This window comes from Ischnura elegans, chromosome 8 (genome assembly GCF_921293095.1).
Source record: "Ischnura elegans chromosome 8, ioIscEleg1.1, whole genome shotgun sequence".
NCBI classification, from domain to species: Eukaryota; Metazoa; Arthropoda; class Insecta; order Odonata; family Coenagrionidae; genus Ischnura; species Ischnura elegans.
Genome location: NC_060253.1, coordinates 47,312,033 through 47,330,600, shown reverse-complemented (window position 1 = coordinate 47,330,600; position 18,568 = coordinate 47,312,033). Strand labels below are relative to the sequence as shown.

General features: G+C 37.9%; 2 protein-coding genes across 2 annotated transcripts in view; both read right to left on the bottom strand.

Moving 5' to 3' along the window:
* Positions 1-3,740, bottom strand: part of LOC124163338 (putative thiamine transporter SLC35F3) — an 85,310-nt gene extending 81,570 nt beyond the window's left edge. Inside the window, exon 1 of the mRNA XM_046540172.1 lies at positions 3,662-3,740. The gene's annotated coding sequence lies outside the window, so the exon portion shown is untranslated. The remainder of the gene's footprint in view (positions 1-3,661) is intronic.
* On the bottom strand, positions 1,013-18,519 carry LOC124163339 (enoyl-CoA hydratase domain-containing protein 3, mitochondrial). Its single transcript, XM_046540174.1, has 7 exons — positions 18,431-18,519; positions 16,202-16,329; positions 14,372-14,507; positions 9,692-9,879; positions 6,937-7,097; positions 5,689-5,803; positions 1,013-3,871 (listed from the first exon to the last, which is right to left on the bottom strand). Exons 1-7 carry the CDS (start codon positions 18,461-18,463, stop codon positions 3,745-3,747), a joined length of 888 nt encoding a protein of 295 aa, XP_046396130.1. The 5' UTR covers positions 18,464-18,519; the 3' UTR covers positions 1,013-3,744.
* Positions 18,520-18,568: the final 49 nt, after the last annotated feature.

The window sequence follows — 18,568 nt, the reverse complement described above, 5'->3', positions numbered from 1 at the left end:
ACAAGTGAGACTTAATAGTATTACTCATAATTTGATAACTGATAATAACCTGATAACCTGTTTTCGGAAAAATGCCACATAAACTGCCGAGAAGCTCAGCTACAAGGATGTCGAGTTCCGCCAGAAATCACCATTGTATATTTCCTACTATTTCCTTGATTTAAATGCTTAAATAATGTTATCAAAACGTCGTGTTTGGTCTCATTCTTTTTTGAATTACGTTAACATTACAAATATTTCAACCTAATAAAAGTACATATAAAACCAATTGCCAAAATTCATTGTGAGACACCTTTTGGGCTAATAGGTGATTCATGCAGCAGTTGAAAATGCGAACTTTGAAGCAGGTAGGCTGAAAAAGGTCAGTGGGTGAGAAAAGTGGGGGGGCATGAAACATGTTATTATTGTTCTCAAGTAACTTGATATTTTTTTCAAAGCTAAGGTCTTCGTAATACGATCCCTGTGCGAGCTGGGACTTTTTGTTCGACTTTGGAGAAGAGGAAAGCGTCGGAGTGGGGGAGGTGAGTGCTTTATGGAGGGGGATAGCGTATCGTGGGAAATGCGCTAATGTAACTATCCCACGACACTCAGCTTCTCCCTATGGTATTTCAATATCCTGGGGAAGATTCAAACTAAGTGCCTGTCGTTATTAGCCATAAACGACACTTGGGAAACACTTCGTCTCATTTTTGTCAAACGATGGATGCGGGAAAAAATTACATTGCTTTTATGGGACTTCATTTGGGACCAGGAACAGCGAACGATGAATTCGGGAAAACGATGAATGCGGGAACGATAGATTGGGGTTCCACTGTATATAGTAAAATGGGATACATGAACTTTGTATACATACATGAGGCACTTTCCTAAATACTGACTATTTCAAATCATCATATATCATTCAAAATAAAATTAAAGTTTATGATTTAAGTTTTCTCCAATACCGGGTAAGCTTGTTATTAGGGAAAATATAAATATCATTATGTATTGAAACTAAAAATTCAATTATATCCCGAGTTAGACAATTTTATTGAAATTCACGGGAAATGGAGAGGGGAATTTTTCCCAAATCAATAAGTGATGAGTGTGACATATGTTTGATCAATCACAATGTAAAATTGCCTTGAATTCTAGCCCATCACTTCAGTGTTGTACCTTCATGATATACATATAAGATAGCGTGATACCTTCTAAAACTAATTTCAGTACCACATATCACAGAAAACAACTAGGTGACAATTATTTATTGCATTCATTTTTTAAGAAAAATAACAATTGATCATGATAAAAAACATAACAATAATAAAAATCTAACTGTACTTGCAATTATATTGGCATGGTGAACATGTTTAAAGATTCACAGCTATCTCTCAAGCATCCATGCTTATCAATGAAAGATGAGGCTTAGATGACAAAAAAAAAAAAAACATTACCTAATATGCCAAAGTGAAATTGACATTCTTTAAGATGAAAAACACTTCACATAACAACAAATTACAGCAGAGACCCAATTATAACAAATTCAAAACAAAATATTGCTATCAATTCAAAATGGAAAAAATATTTCAACACGTTAATTATTTTATACTTACATAATTACAATGAGATATTACTTTCCAGCAATGGTAAGAAAATAAACGAAGTTCAAAATATTTAATATGTAACACTTGAAAACATTAAGAATGAGGTATTGTGAAATCGTTAACATTCATCAATAGATGTTTCATTTCCTTTTGCTATCACAGTGTAGATTGGCACAAGGGGTGGTCATTCCTTTCACCCCCAATGCTGATGGTGCATTCCCCTAAAAAATATCAACTCCCCCTGCTCACCAGTATACAGTATGCATTTTTAATATCCCTTACATTTTCAATCCAATTTAATATTTTACCATGCACCTTACGTTGGATACATCAGGGCGGTCTGATTGATTCTCACTGCTGTGATTATCGACGCTACAAATAAGGCTGTGCTGTGCCTTTCAATTCCAATATTACCTTGCAATGTTTAACACAGCTGCTTTTTACTTTCAAGGTATATGACACAAGGCTTATGATTTCTGTCAAGATTTCAGCTCACTTGTCATGCCAAACATATTTACCGTCGCCTCACGTCAACAATGTGATCTACTTTAGGCCACCTTGCATGCCTACCTCGTAGCCTACTTAATTTACACATCTTCCAATAAGGCACACATTTCAGTATCAATATCTAAATTGAATGGAAATCACAAATGAAAAGAGACAGATAATAACCCTTTTATGATCATAATTTTCACAAGTTTAGTTTCAGTGTTATGTTTTCTCCGTCTTTTCCTTCCATTCCACTTGAGGCACAGTAGGAATGATATAAATGTCAACAGGGAAGAAGCTTAGCCAAAAAATGGTCAAAATCAAATTACAAATTGCAAAAACTCTACTGCATTTCAATTAAATACCATTTCATACCATCAAATTCCTGTAAATCAAATACACAATGTCACTTTTCACCAATTTACACAAGGAAGCATAGCTATGCTGATGGATCATGTGGCACAGGAGATCTTGAAGTAAGTTAGAAATCCACCAACAGGGCCACAGGGGATTCCTGTGCCTTAATGAAAAGTTAATATCATACACTGACTGATGGCAGGGAATGTTGATTTAGCTTTGAATTTGTTAATTCTGTCGCAATATCATGAACTGGGGGGTGTGATAGTCAACAAGGTAGCTCATTGGGCAATTGACTGAAGAGTCCTGAGTTCAAATACCTTCCTTCTGCCTTTTGACATGACAGAAATATTGTCATATTGAGAGACAGCCGGGAAAAGATCTGATATCTCTACCCTGATTGAGTGGAATTCACATACATGTGGCTTAGTCTTGTTTGTTAGGATACTAATGACATTCTAAGAGGTTATTCATTCCCACATTTGGAATATTTTTCAAACTGCTTTAACTTATATGGGATGTGGGAAAAGTGCATATGAACTCCAAACTGCATTTAAAATTGAACACTGAAAATCGAGAGAAAATTCAGGGCCACCAAATTGCCATTTAAACTCGTCCAAGGGGCACACCTAATTTCCACAACATAGTACAAGCTGTAATGTGCCTGCCAAGCTGTAATCTCACAAAGTTACAATCCACTCGAGTTAAGCTCTCAGAATCCCTTGGCCTTGTATCTGGTTGGTTCCCACTCTGTATGAGTCCAAAAAGAGACTGTTTGCTTTTTTTATCATTTGCTTGCAAGAATATGCAGAGTTAACACACTGCCTCATGATATGATTGAGAAAGTACCCTTTACATGTTCTTCTCAAACTTAATACTCCTAAAAGAGATGAGCACCTTATACATCTCTCTCAAAGTACAAATGGTGCCTCTCACATGAGATAGCATTCCAACAAATTCCAAAATCAACCCAAGCATAAATTATGCAGAGTCCATTTGAAAGTGGGAAGTTTTTCCTTGATTTAAGGGCAAATAGAATAAAATACAAAACCCAACACAAAACCCTACAGGAATCAGAGCTCATGATCACTTATAACCAAGTCTAGATAAAAGTCTACCATAGAAAAAATAAAATGCTCTGGTAGTTGCATATCCACTTGAAATTTAAACTTTAGTGCATACACATAAGTCCATCAGTGTGTGATAGAAACAAAGGTTATGTACTCACATACCTTTTTCAGAGCTTGTTAAAGACCACATCAACTTGAACTAGAATGAGTAATTCACCACAGTAAGATTGCATGTTCTTTGGTAATCAGGCTGTTGAGGTTGGACCTCCTCCACTCTCTTTCCACTGGGGCTGCCTCTTCTCAGCAAAACTCTTCAAGCCCTCCTGGCCATCAGGCAGGCCAATGTTCCCCACCATCACTGACTCACCCAACCTACAAGAGAATAACACCACTTCAAAAAAATTCCGTTGCATTCCACACCAATGATGAATGTGGGTCATTCCGTCCACAAAAATGAGTTGACCTAATTATCTCAGATCCCCGAGAAATTTATTGAGTGTTTTCCTCAGGAGGCCATCCTGTAGTCTGTACTTTCAATTTCTGTTCATTTTGCACAAAATTGTTTTACCCATCCTATTCTAAGTTCAGCAATAATTGTTTTAAATATTCAAAAATTTATGATTACACTTTCAAAAAGAACTCCAATGATTTTTAAAATTGTGTGCTGATTCATCGTAACCTGGTCTGTGCAGTGCTGGCCTTGAGGCTGAGACAGTCTGGTGCCAGGAACAAGGAACCTTGCAACCCAGAACTCAACTGATGTTGCAGCCTTGACCAAGCTGGCAGTGGGATTAGCTCCTCAAAGCACTCACAAAAGCATCACTTGGTGAAGGTTCACAACACGCTATTCACATACATCGAGCATTAAAAGCCACCACCAATTAGCCAAAGTCCAAATTTATTTCAAAACAACTCATTCCATTCAGTTGCTTCATTTTTGTCAGTTTTCTCTGATCTATTTCATCAGCTCGTCTACCTAGTCAAAATTAATTGATAGGTAGCAATGCAAACGCAATCATTAATAGATTGTGAAAAAAATGAACAAACTCATATGATATTCAAAATTAACTATACCTATTTTTCAGTACCTTCCCTCTTTCATTCTTAATTGGTAAGTACAATACTTGATACTCCTTTGATGGTATTCACCAATAGACAGTTATTTTTTTCACTCAGGGTGACTTCTAGTCAAAAATATGAAAATAAATTATTAATAATATTTAACTTTTTAAATTTCCATCCTTCAATAATGGCCTTATTTGCTGTTCTATGAAAAAAGTTCTGCAACACAAAGTAAAATGTAGATATCATAACCACATTAATTATATTTTCGAAAATTTGAATCAAAAATGTGCCTTTAGTTGTGAATGATAAGGGCATAGTTTAAAAAAGTCTCGTAAAAGTAGAGAGTCAATTAAAGAGTTAAGATGACTGAGAAAACTTAACTAATGCAAATATGAAATTAAGGATAGTAACAATGAAATTTCCCTCTTTGTATTCACTTGCTGGTGACTCCATTAAGATTTAGCATCAATAATTTTGCTCTTTCACTACACAGACTAGTCTTCAAAAACATCATAGTTTTCAAAGTTCAACACTAGCCTTTGAACAGCGGTGCTAGGTGCAAGTGTACCTTGTAGAATTATAAGTCTGGGTGAATATGCTACCTTAACCTCAAAAAGTTACCATAAATATACGGGGAAGGGAAGTGCCTTGGTAGCCCAAATACCTAGTTGAGAGCACTTGAGATGAATTGGGAGATCCTGGTTTATGAAATCAGCTTTGAATACTGAGTGCTTACAAAACTTAGCGTGACTACCACTGGAACTGCAGAGGAGCATCCCATGTAGGCAGAGGGTGGATCCACGATTTTTTTGGGGGGCACAAGACAAACGATCTTCTCATAATTGATATTTACAACAACATACAACAATTACTGTACAAAATATTCTCTTTGTTTAATCATAATAGTTGTTCCCCTCTCCTAAATCTGCCTATGCATGTAGGTATGAGAAGGAACACTCCTTTAAGAGCTACTGCATCTGTCTCATTTGTTACACAGATATGTCAATTCTATGTAAAGTACATTCTGTATAATGATGCTGGCCCACATTTTTTTAGAGTGGGTCTTGCAAACATACGCTCACTAGATCTTCATTATCCATTATCAATCTCCACCTGCCACTCACCTGTAAGCAGAGCAAAGGTCCATCTCAATCTGCTGATAGAAAAACTTCTTGCCCAAAGCCAGCACATCACGGCTTTTCTTCGAAATGCTCTCAACCACCTTTGCCACCTCCTCATCTGTGAAGAAACCAATATGCTATGTCATTCATCTTCCTACCTCAGTAAAATGACCTCAAAAAACCTCAAGTGAATACAAAATGTGACTCAAGTACAGCAAAGTCAAGGATAAAGAGCTCTACAAAGGAACCCCTATACAAAACATTAAAGTTCCTAAATGTTCAATAATAATGTACATTCTGAAATAAAAGGATAAGACACAAAACATCCAACCTACACCAACATTATCCAATACCTGTTCAACCCAACTTTAATCAAGCCACTGCAACATAATCTAAGCCATTGCTAAGCCAAAGGGTTGAAAATTGGGGGACAATTGACTAGCAATGTGAGAGAAAGGAGGAGCAAAGAAATATTGACATCCCACTTGCTGAGCCATCTGGTGGGGGAAGGATGCAATGGCCAATATTGCAACATAAGAGAGTAAAAGGACATTGAAAAGTCAAAATCGAAGTTAGGAGAAAGACTTAGGCCCCTATTTGCACAACAAGAGTGATATTAAAGTTAATCCGAAAAGGGAATAGACGAGTAAGAAAAAATGCATTTCTCTTACTCACAATGGCCTACTAAAGGTTTCTCTCTCACAGTTTGTGTTGGATACAAGCATTATATGAAATTAAAAGTTGAGCACATACTCCTCAAAGCATCTTGAAAAGAATATTCTGTCATAATACAAGGCCATCCACCATCATTAATTGTGAATGAGAAAAGCCTATTCCACCCTTCTGGATTTTTGTTAATACTACTGGTAACGACATTATGGGTAGGTAAAAAGTTGTCAAAGGCCCTAAAAACCCAGAAAAGTCTGGCAACTTAAACATTTAGATTTGAGAAAATCATATTTTCCCTTTAAGCAATGCTCAACACTGGGAGAAAAGTTTTAAGCTAGAAGGTAAGGTAAGGAAAAGATTCTGTAAATTAGCAGCTTAACTGTAGCACTAATTGTTGCAATAATCATGAATTTGCCAAGCAAAAGTCTGACACAGTGAAAGACCAAAGGGGAAAATGAAACATCAGCAATAAACGTCAAACAAGCAGAGGTATTAAAGAAGAGTTATCCTCAGGTAAGACAGTCCATTCCAATTATAATACAGTATTGAGCATAATTCAGTAGTAGTGAGAGCATTGCTCACCCAATTTCCCATCGTCAACCACAGATGACACCAGTCCAGCTCTGAGCGCCACTTCGGCTGAAATTGGCAACCCTGTGAACAGCATGTGAGCAGCTACCTTGCGTGGCACAGCCCTTGCCAGAGGAATACCAGGAGTGGAACAAAACAAACCCCAACTAGCTCTGAAGAGGAAATGGGAGAGAGTTTGCTCAATGGAGAGCATGAAGTCTCTTCATCGTAACCTTAAGACACACTGAAACTGAAGGTTGATCCATTCAAGCCTAAGCGATCAAAAACGACTGGGCAGCCTATTACCTTAGAAGTTGAAAATGACCTTACTTGTATTTCTCACCTATAATTGTGTTCTTTTAACACAGATAATTTAAATAATACAAATATCTAATGTTTTCGCACACCAAGAGATACTTATTTAGTGTATGACTGTGAAATACAATCGTATGCTTGATACATTTTATAGCTAGTTTCGAAGTCTCATTGCAATCACTATTTTTTGTCTTCCGCTTATCTCAAGTAGTTGAAACTTACAAAACATTTGGTCAGTCTGTTTCAGTAGTGTGTATGACATAACAATATAAATTCTTTATGTAATTTATGAGAGAAACCATTGTTTTGTAATGAAATGCATAAAAAAGACTTGAAACTTCCTAGAACTGTGTTTAACTCCCTTGTTCCTAAGGCAGTGACTAGTGATCCTGTTGAAACTAATACATGCTATCGTTGATGTATCTAAAGATGTGTTGGTACATAATTCTTGAGGCAAACACCAGCTATTTCCACCAGCTAATCTTTACTTTAGGTACTTTCCGATGAACCCTCGAATGGTTTCAACAACTGGGTAAAGTAACAAGTATTTTGACCCTAACATAAAACTATGTAGATAAATATGGAAAAAACGGAGTGGTACATGGTAAGAAAAGGCACCGAAGCATATAAAATCCCAATAAACCAGGAAAATTGAGGCATTCATTCATAATTAAACTGATTGTTATCCTCCAACATACCAAGCTGCTTTAACAATGTCAATTTCCACCAATGTATAGCAATCATTTATCACAGCAAATTCCATTTTTCAGGTATACTGAACTGAAATATACGAAAACCTTGTACATATTTCATCATCGTATTTTTAATAACCAAAGTAATAGTTGTGGCACAATAATAATATGAAAACTTACCTAAGAATAACAGCACATTAACAAGTGATGATGAGCGACTAAATGCTCCCTCAAAACAATGTTTACAGCATGTGTAAAGTGTATTTCCCAACTCCAAATGGCAGTTTAGGCAAAGATGACGTCACACCTGGCCTCGGAAGAGCTTAGGAATCTTCGCACAATAGTTAACTCAGACAAATTTCCTCGATTTCTAAAGCCAATTTTTTTTATTTCTTTTGATTATGAAAGGAGAAACTATAGGTATTTTTGCGAGATAATAAATGTTTTTCCAGTTCAAAATAGTTTAAATAGCAATTGAAGACTCATGCAAGTTCCCCATTTTGGATTTCTAGTCATTCAGGGGTAATACATCCACCATAGTTATGGGCTTAAATAGGTTAATGTTCACGGAATGTAACATAAACAATGAGGCATGATATACCTTCAGGGGGAGGTTTGGGGGATTCAGTCTTCCTTCTGAGGGGCAGAGAAAACCCTCCAAAATTTTTGCTTGAGGCAACATTTGGTGGTTCCCCTAGCTATTACATGACAGATAAGTGAAAATTAAAATCACTGCATTAATAAACTAATAGTCACAGATTTAAAAAATATTTCATTAAAATTTTTCTAAACTTTGTTTGATTTGATACCAAACAAAGAGGTATTCTGTCAATATTTATTTACTTCCAGCAATACTACCAGAGCAAATGGAAGATAGCTGGAAGAGAGATTTGTAGCTCATGGCAATGAAAGCTCCTTTAGCCACTAAAGAGCAAGAGGGAGGGACTAGTTAGGGTAAAAATAGAGGGCTGTCAATTGTTTCTCACAAGAAAGAGTTGGGCCTATAAAGAAAAGGTGGTGGGAGAGCAGGTAATAAGAAAGTGTCAAATAAACCCCTGATTTTTTTCTGAAGTTAACTTCATCACCAAAGTAAGTGTAAACAGATGACTGCTAGCCCAAGCAATGCAATGTGATCTTCTCTATTTTATGAGTATGGATGATGTGATGGCATTCTCACTGTCAGGGGTGGATGTTCAGGTTTTGGGAGGGCAAGTTCATTACTTTCCCTTGTGGCTTGGTGGTACGGAATACCTCTCAGCAAAAATGTGTCACAGATTTGATATGCTGGCAAAAGTAGCTTTCCTATACTCATCAATTATTTTTAAACAAGGTTGTTAAGCTAGTGACATAAAAACTTTCATCTTTTCAATTTTTCGATAAATTGATAATCGGTTTTAGGGTTAATTCCGCATCGACGCATTTTTGGCAGATGACAGTTTCAGGCACATTCCAGGTTTTGGACCCGAAGACGGGAGCTGGAACACACCTGAAACTGTCGTCTGCCAAAAATGAGTTGACGCGGAATTAACCCAGAAACCAATCGTCAATTTAATCACCACCGAAGCCTCCTTAATAATTTTTTCCATAAATTATTGAGGTCTGCCCCATACATCCCACACCATTAATGCACCAATAACCACAGGTGAAGTGATTCGCTATCTATACTGGCATTGATTTTGAATAATGAGAAATTGCCTTCATGGCAGCATGGGAAGTGTACCCTTCCTACTACCCCATGCACTTACAGGTACACATCTCACCCTGGAGTGGAGAACGTGGAGCGCTGAGTGCATACAGCTAGATCACAGGCAGCAACCAGTTGGCAGCCAGCGGCAGCAGCGACACCATCTACAGCAGCCACGATGGGCACAGGTGCGTCGGCAATTGCATTCATTAGAGTGGAGCAGATGGCAAATATCTCAGCACAGCCTTCCTTCCCTCTACCAGCCTGCAAGTCATATGAAGGTGGATCACATTAGAGTGGCAGTAGAGCAGATACCATTATTACTCTGGACAGGATTGGAACCATCCATCAGCCTGATTTAACTTCTCCAAACACTTAGTTAACAAATAAAGATTGAACATCTTGGAGAACATACATTTCATGTCCTCTTTCTCTGCAAGTAGAACTCGTTCAAATCGCCCATTGCACAGCTTTTAAATTTTCGTTAAGCCTTATATGGATTTGCTGCGCCTTAGCGGCACTCGCGGTTTTTAAAACGTTGTAAAAATTTTCCATTCGAATGGATAATATTGAAAATGTCAGTAGTCTATTTTTCCTTCTTTATTAGTCCACAAATATATTTTTGTTTAGATAATGTGGGTGGTTTTCATTTTATTGGCCTCTAATGAAAAAAGTTACGTCGTTGGATTTACGACACCGGGAATTTCCTCATCGCTACATAGAGGGCTGCACTATCAATGCCAATTTCAAAGTTATCATGTTTCGTATGAAATGCTATAATCTATTGATAATCATTAAACCATATTAACAAAATGAAATTGTTTGATAAAAGGAAAATATTACCATACCAATTTTTCTTTGTCTTTTGGCTAAGAACATATTGTTATCGTGTAGTTAGTAGCCATTATGATGATAATAAGTTTCTCTCATGCCTATGTTTGCTGCAATTAAAATTACCGTATAAGCTTGTGTAAGAGGCGCACACGTGTAAGAGGCGCACCCCTATTTTGAGGATCGAAGCTATAAAGAAAAAAAATGTTGCTACTTTTTTTGTCCTATCGTGCGGTGTTGCAGACGTATACCTGGAATTTCGACAGTTATCGAAATGTCCTCTTTCAGTACTATTTGAAAAAGGAAATTTTGATAACTGCGGCGGCATAAGAGGGAGTAGAAAGAGTTCCGATCCTCTCTTTGCATACGCCATCGCTCTACATTGCTTGTCCTACTCACGAACAATTTTGTTTAAAAGCTCTCGCAGGCGTATTGCTATAGAATTGCAGCCGTGGAAAATTTTAAGGCAAAACACGACAGGCAAATGGCATGAGCTTTCCCAAGAGATTGAACAACAATCGGGGCAATCTCAGCGCCGTAGGATAATAACCACGTCGTAGACTTAAGGCCTGTTGCACACACACCGATTTTGGACGGCCGGTAAAATATCGGCCATCCACATTCCAATGGTGAACAATGGGAGAGCATTGGAGCTTGCACACGTACCGACCACACGCCGGCACCGGTAAAATGCCGTTTAGCTGCCGGCTATTGTCACTGTGGATCGCCGGCGCCAGCTCAAAAACTTAGCAACGTATCGTTTGACCGGTAAAAATCCGGCGTGTGTGCAAGCATCGCTTCGCCGGTAAAATATCGGCCAATATTTTACCGGCCGTCCAAAATCGGTGTGTGTGCAAGGGGCCTAACGGAACTACACTCGGCTCTCCATCAGCTAATGCCTCTGCCGTTTTTTTTTTCCTTTCCGAGACTCCACAGGAAAATATCAAGTTACAGGGGAGCAATGGAAACGTGTTTCATCCCTACCCCATTCCACCAACTGACCTTTTTCGGTCTACCAGGTTCAATTCCCCGAGTTTCTAGAGGTCAAATGCTACGTGAGTCACCTTCTGAGCTCGAAGATATCTCGATATCTTTCAGCAATTGTATGACACGCACGAGGTTCTAAAAAGAATTAGACCTAACGCGACGTATATCTTACAGCATTTAAGTTTTTTTGAGCTCTAATTGATTGACACAAAGATTTATAGCTAAAATAAGGCTATTAATATTCAACATAGTCCAAACAGCACAATATCGGAAGAAACAAGCGTAGCATAAGCGCATTCAAACAAGACGAGACGGACTGGAAACTCAGGCAACGCAAACTGCGTATATCACATTGCTGCGCCTTCGCCCCTTCGCTTTAAAGGCAACGACGTCACATACAAGATCGGACGTGTTCTTCCCTTTCTCCTTCGCTCGTAGCTTTAAATACGGAGGGGAGGGAGCCCTCTTCCCCTCGACCTCTCCTTCAGCGCTCTTCACTTATAAGCATTTCCGATTTCTTCTATCCACTATTAAGTCCAACAATGAGCACACTCGTTCGAATTTTTTCAACCGCAGGTTTTGACACCAATATTACTATATGCAGTATAAATGCCGCGGGATGCCCACTCGCGGCAATAAATTTAGCGCGCGCTCCGGAGCGAATCACCCCGCGCGATCTTTTCAATGTTCACCTCTGGGGTACCGAAGTGACGGCGCGATGCTTGCAAGAAATTCAAACAGGAGCATTTTAAAAATACGTCACTAAGGGAGAAACTCCCCTGCCTGCCGCTTGATTTTGACCCAGGGTTTCAGATGACTGACTCACGCTGAAAACCAAGGCCACTCAGTTCCCCTTGAACTTGCAACCGGTGAAGGGGAGGGGGGGAAGATAAGAAGTTTGTGTAAGAGGCGCACCCCCATTTTCGGCTGCAATATCTGGGAAAAAAGGTGCGCCTCTTACACGAGCTTATACGGTAATGAAATATGTACTTGTCGCCATACGATCAAAATGAAGACTGCAAAATACACTGCTGTAACAAAGCCCAGAACCCAGTCCCTCCCTGAGTGAGAATCGACAATGCTAATCACAATACCAACTGACCCAGAAGTAGGGTGGCACGGTAATTTGGATTTACAGTACACTCCCAATTATCCAGGCTAATGATGGGGAGGGACGGCACGAATAATCGGAAAACACGGATAACCCAAACTTTCACTTTAATGTCTTTTAATGTTCATAACTAACATAAAACAAACAATATATTATTTATGCAGTTATTCTGTTATTTAAGAGTGCTTCCCGGACTCATTGAGAGCCTTCTTCGCCAGTTCGCTATCTTTTTAGTGGAGATAACATGGTTGTACTCATATTATTAATGCTCCATGTAAGGCCTGGTTTCGGAAACCACACATCCGTGGCTGCGTGATCATGGATACAGAAAAGTGGTTAGCACAAATGCTTTAAAACCACTGCTCGACGTCGAAAACGACTCTGTCAGGCACTTAGTCGCGTGTTGCAGAAGTTGCCCGGGTTGAAACTGCTGAGCAAGGTGTATCCCTGATCAAGGAGCGCAGTCTTGCACTGTGAGGCTTGGAAAACATGAATACAGTGCTCCTGTGAATGCAGCTAGCACATGATCACTTCCGTTTTACAAAGGGGATTCTAACGGAAAAAATAAGCCCGGTGTATCCTAGCATTAATGACGTAATTCCGATGATTTTGCGCCCAATTTTTTTTATAAAGATCGCGGAAAAAATTGAGCTACAGTGAAAATAATGCGTGGATAATCCGCAACCCGGATAAACTGCAGCCGGATAATCGGGAGTCTGCTGTATATAAGGCTTGTTATAAGTACCGCATGAAAATTAATTAATTACAGCCACACTCAGGTCCGTTCAATGGAACCATTACCGGTTCAGAGATATGTTTGCCATTCCGAATGCCATAAAAAATATGGCATTGAAAAAGGTGGAGCAAGGTACATGGTCTGCCCTTGTAAGCTCCAAAGAAGAAAAAAAGTAGCATATAAAAGATTATCATATTCTCTGTTTGTTATCTGAACCTATTAATGTATTAATGTCTTGGACAAATAAAAAATTTATTATTATTATTATTATTATTGTGCAGGCAAACGTCCTTCAGCGTACACATCAGCTCATCATCAAAAATTAGTCATCATATAATTTAAAGCTGTGAGTTAACTTCAAAGTTGATAAAGCTGCTGATGTCTGGTTTTCAGCTAAGAAGTGACAGTTTTCAATATGATCCTAATTGTTTCTGCAAACTTGTACCCACAAAATGAAAATATTTGCAGTAAAAAATAATTTCATTTGATATGGATTTGAACTCAAATCTCCAGATTCATACCTCAAGTCATTTTCTATTGTTCATAAGTCATTCCACACCAATTCAGACTGGAGTTGAGACTAGAACTCTCAGATTTTTATGTAAATTTGGTAAACATGTTGGTCTTCTTAAAAAAAATACACCATTTGAAGCATTTTGCAAAAATTGAAGAAAACGGTCGAATAATGGATGTTATAAAAATGGTGGTTTTTTCATGAGCAAAAAATATTTTATGTCAGTTTTTTAGGGAATACATCAACATGGGCTATGAGATCTTTGAATACTTAAAATATACAAATTACACAAGAAATCCTTAAACATATTCGAAAGATTGCTGTGATTGTCAATTACGTATTTAAACAGATCAATATCAAACCATAAAAATTTTAACATGTTAATGATAATTTTTTTTATTTATTTTAGCTATACTGATGCTTAGTTCAACTAAGAATTTCACATCTAAAATTTAGGAGGGTGGAATATGGTGCCTCTTAATGCATCAAACCACAATGCAAGCATGCTTTAATAGGAAAATTACTAAGATATCTTCATATTGATTATATCTTAAGAAAATATATCTACACAAATTACCAATTCCTTGAGATTATGGCCAGAGGAGAACACAGGCCCTTCAGCTGAGATGACAATGCACCTTACTTCAAAGTTGTTCTGGTCAACCAATATATCTTCAATTATGTCTTCCATCATGGACACAGAGAGGCAATTCCTTCAAGAAATCAAATCATTGCTTCAACTAAAATTGACTAGAACAGTTGGGGAATGCAGTGGAATGTAGTGTATCGTTCCCACATTGATCGTTTTCCTGTAATCATTGTTCACCAATTGTGGTCCCAAATAAAGTTCCATACAGACAATGTAATTTTTCCTCGCATCTATCGTTCACCAAAGTATAGTTTTCCTGCATTAATCATTTGAAGATCACGGTCCTGATGTAAACTATTCCCACATCCATTGTTTAACTAAAATGAGATGAAGTATTTATACTGTGTCATTCATGGCTAATAATGACAAGCACACAGTTTGAACCTTCCTCAATAGATAATAAACTACCATAGGGAGAGGCTCAGTGCTGTAGGATCCACTAAGCCCCTTCCATGGATATATATGTACTGTGTATGTTTAAGATCTACCGCCTTGCCAACTCCCGACATCGGGCTACTCAGGATTTTGGCCAGGTCAAATGCATCAAAAACGATGATCACCAGATACTACGAGACCCGCCTGCCATCCTTCGGCGCTGGAGAGAACACTTCTCGAGCATCTGTAACACAGAATTTTCCCACCCACCGATTATTAGCGTGGACCCTATATCCATTTTCTTGTAAGCTGGGTAAAATCCTTGCCTGCTAATCATGGGTAGGGTTTTCACCACTTAGGATATTGGTGTTATAAAAGTTGTTCTCATGATATCTCTAGAAAACTCAAAGACTGTCTTGAGGAAGACTATTTTTGTCATAATATAGATCTCTTCCTTTCATCGAACTTATCTTTTAATGAATTGCCCTTTAATAATTAGATAATGTTTACACATTTTCGTTAATTTACAATCACCTATGCATTCTAAAAGTATGCCAAAGCCATTTCATTTACCTACATTAATACTTGCAACTAATTGTGTTAGATGAATGCTTTAGGCATAATAGTTTTCCCTAGGCTGAGTCAAAACGTTCATGAAGTTGACAAAACGATTAATTTCTCGGAGCTCTGAGTCACTTATTGCACTGGTGTGTCTATATATGTACTTGAATTTCCATAAAATATAAAATAAATCACAATTTAGAATAAAATTTCCTTTAAAATGACATATTAGTCATTATTTTAGCATGCACACAAGCCCATATATAAAGTTAGAAGATCAGCGGGACATCATTTTGAAACTGACAGTAAGTCATGGACGCCATAGAGTCACACAATGCACACTCTCAAGGCCTGTTTACACGATACATTAACCCATATGAGTTAATGTCTAAATGTATAAATGCGAGAATGAACATGAAAATGAACTGTGTAACCACCCAACTTGTGGGAATGCATGAACAGAAAATAGAAACTGTAATAATTTGGTTCATGCATTCGTACATGTTCAGTTCTGGTCCACAAAAATCATTCACGCAAGCAGACATTAACTCGCGAGTGTTAATGTATCACGTAGACAGGCCTTAATACACATTAGCATACCCAGGATTTTGAAGAGGGTCTTCTGGAGATTTCAGGGCTCTTCCAGGGTGTATGGAAAACACCCCAGGGCAAAGGTGGGTCTGGAAAATTTTTGATATTTTTAATGTTGAAAACGTGATTTTTAGGGCTCAAAAACAGTAATTCTCTATGAGTATTTATTAAAATAAAGTACTAAAGGCTCAAGGGGAGGGTGTAACCCATAAACCCCTCTAAATGTATTACCTGGTCTTTGGATCACTAAGGACAACACTTTTCATTCCATTCCGAATGTTGGTTTTCGTCAAACCACGGGCACCAAAACAAGTGCTTCCAGTGGATATGTACCGAATGGAAGTCAGAGCAGTGTTGATCTACAATAAGAATTTAAAGAGAAACATATTGGTTTACAAGTCAGAAAAAGTGAGTGGCGAGGGGTGGTGGGGGTCAAGGATTACAAACATCCTTGAAATGCTTGGGAGGTACAGTCTTACGCATAACCTCTCCACAAATAATGGATTACTTCAGGCTTCTTTTTGTGGAATGTTCATGTATTCATAATAATAAATTTGTACTTCCAAAATTATTTATTCATTAGTACTACCAGTTTTGCTGATCTACAGTATCATCACGTATGTATCATATATTCTGGCAGATAAGACATTTTAAGTCAGAAAAATCTAGTCAAAAGTCAGGGTTCATCTTAGTCACTGGGTCTTATCTCATAGTTCCAGTTTGCCACACTGGACTACTGAAGTAGGGTGGGGTCAGCTCAAAAATGGCTGCAACTTATCTCCACCATATGCTGTATTGATGCACCAAAGGCATCACTGTTCAAGCAATTATAGATAACATAAAAATATGTATAGATATATCATTATATATCACACATTGGTGTGTGTTTGATAAGGGGCAGTGTAGTCTTAAGCCTGAATCACACAATCATTTTTGAGTGTTCACTCCAGCGATCACTCGAGTGATCACTTGGAAATGATCGTCGTGCGCACTGGTTTTTTGCGATCACTCCGATGATGAGGATTCCCATCACCTTTTCATCGTATCAAGTATGAATACCATCTTTCTTTGTGATTTTTGTTACTATATTTTTTTCTTATTTATAAAATGTCATTTAGGTGATTAAGAGTACATTTTCGTAGCAGTGCTTATCGTGTTAATAAGTGTATGTCGTGGTATGGCTCTTCGAGCCATAGGTTCAAGTAGGCATTACTGTAATTTAATTGGACATTCCCTTGTCCTCCATTTGTATTCTCCCTAGTATTTCTTTCTGTAACAATTTTGCATAGGTAGCTGGACGGAACATTGTTGAATCTCCCTCACAAATTCACCCCAATGCAAAATACTCAGTTCTGTTAGCCCAAAAACATTTTAATAATTCATTTCCCAGTATTTCAGGTACTAGGCCCCACAATTCGAATTTATCTAGGCCTATTGTCTCTTGGTAAAACTCTGCCTTTTCAGTAAACCGATCAATCGTATTGCCTGGATCTTCATCAAATCATACCACCCACTTTGCAACCACTGCTACTTCTTCTACTACTTCCCAACACTACTCATCCTGATTTCCCATTCTTCATCTTTCTGTCTCTCTGTGTCTGATCCTGGATTCACAAGTGATATATCTTTTACTGAATCTTTTTTCACATGATTCCTGAGTTTTCATCTTAATTCATCTTAGTTACCATAGCCCTGAAAACCTATTTTGGATTCTCATTTTACGGCTTCTATCAATTATTCAAGTATCCAATTGGTACTGGCCAGTAAGTTGTGCCACATAACTACGTACCAAATTCTCCTTAACTATCAACAAAGGAAAAGAGGATGATGTTCATCTTGCCACTAAGTTCCGTTAGATCCATTAAGGGATATAGGGTTGGATAATGTCTTCCACAACAATACATCAAATAAATAATTATATTTGTCGTAAAATATCAAAGATTAATATGGATGACATCAGGTATGATATAACGATAGTATGGGTACAGTTTTAGCAGTGTAAAACATTTGTGCTCACTAGTTATTTTCTTTGGTTATTTGCTTTGAGTAAATAACATTAACTTTCACACACCTTGAGGGAATTTCCAGTAAATTTAAGAGTTACGTCTAAAGTTCTTTTTGCATATCACTACACTCATCTCGCAAAAGTATGTCATAAAAACTATACAGTCTTGTCCATAGTTTTCGATAGTTTATGACTTTGGTTTTGGGTCATCAGTTACTGACTTTAGCTTTGGTTAATGGCAGGTAACACTTGTTCCAGACAACAAAGGCTTTACAACGGTCCTAATTAGGTCCTTTGTTTCACCGGTGGAAAGGCTGACGAGAGTAAGCAATACCACGGGGAGGAATGCAATGATTAGCAATTAACCTTAACTCCAGAATAAATACAGAAAAATATGACGAAATGGCCTATGCCAATTTGAGCCACTGGAATTCACTAATGTTTACCGTATTTACCTTCCTGACGACAGGCCCCAAGAAAAGAGCCATCTCTGTTCCGCGTCAATGTACCACAGCCACACAGAACGCACTCAGTAATTCGTATGACGTCCTTAATAAAGACTTGGTCTTTAAAGGCTGTTAGGCGATTCCTTC

Excerpts from the sequence above, each read along its gene's own strand:
- LOC124163339 (XM_046540174.1), bottom strand. The coding sequence starts at position 18,463 with ATGGCTCTTTTCTTGGGGCCTGTCGTCAGGAAG. Across the intron at positions 16,330-18,430 it reads TGGGGCCTGTCGTCAGGAAG|ATCAACACTGCTCTGACTTC; the intron begins GTAAATACGGTA and ends TTCTTATTGTAG. Across the intron at positions 5,804-6,936 it reads GGTTGACGATGGGAAATTGG|ATGAGGAGGTGGCAAAGGTG; the intron begins GTGAGCAATGCT and ends GTTTCTTCACAG.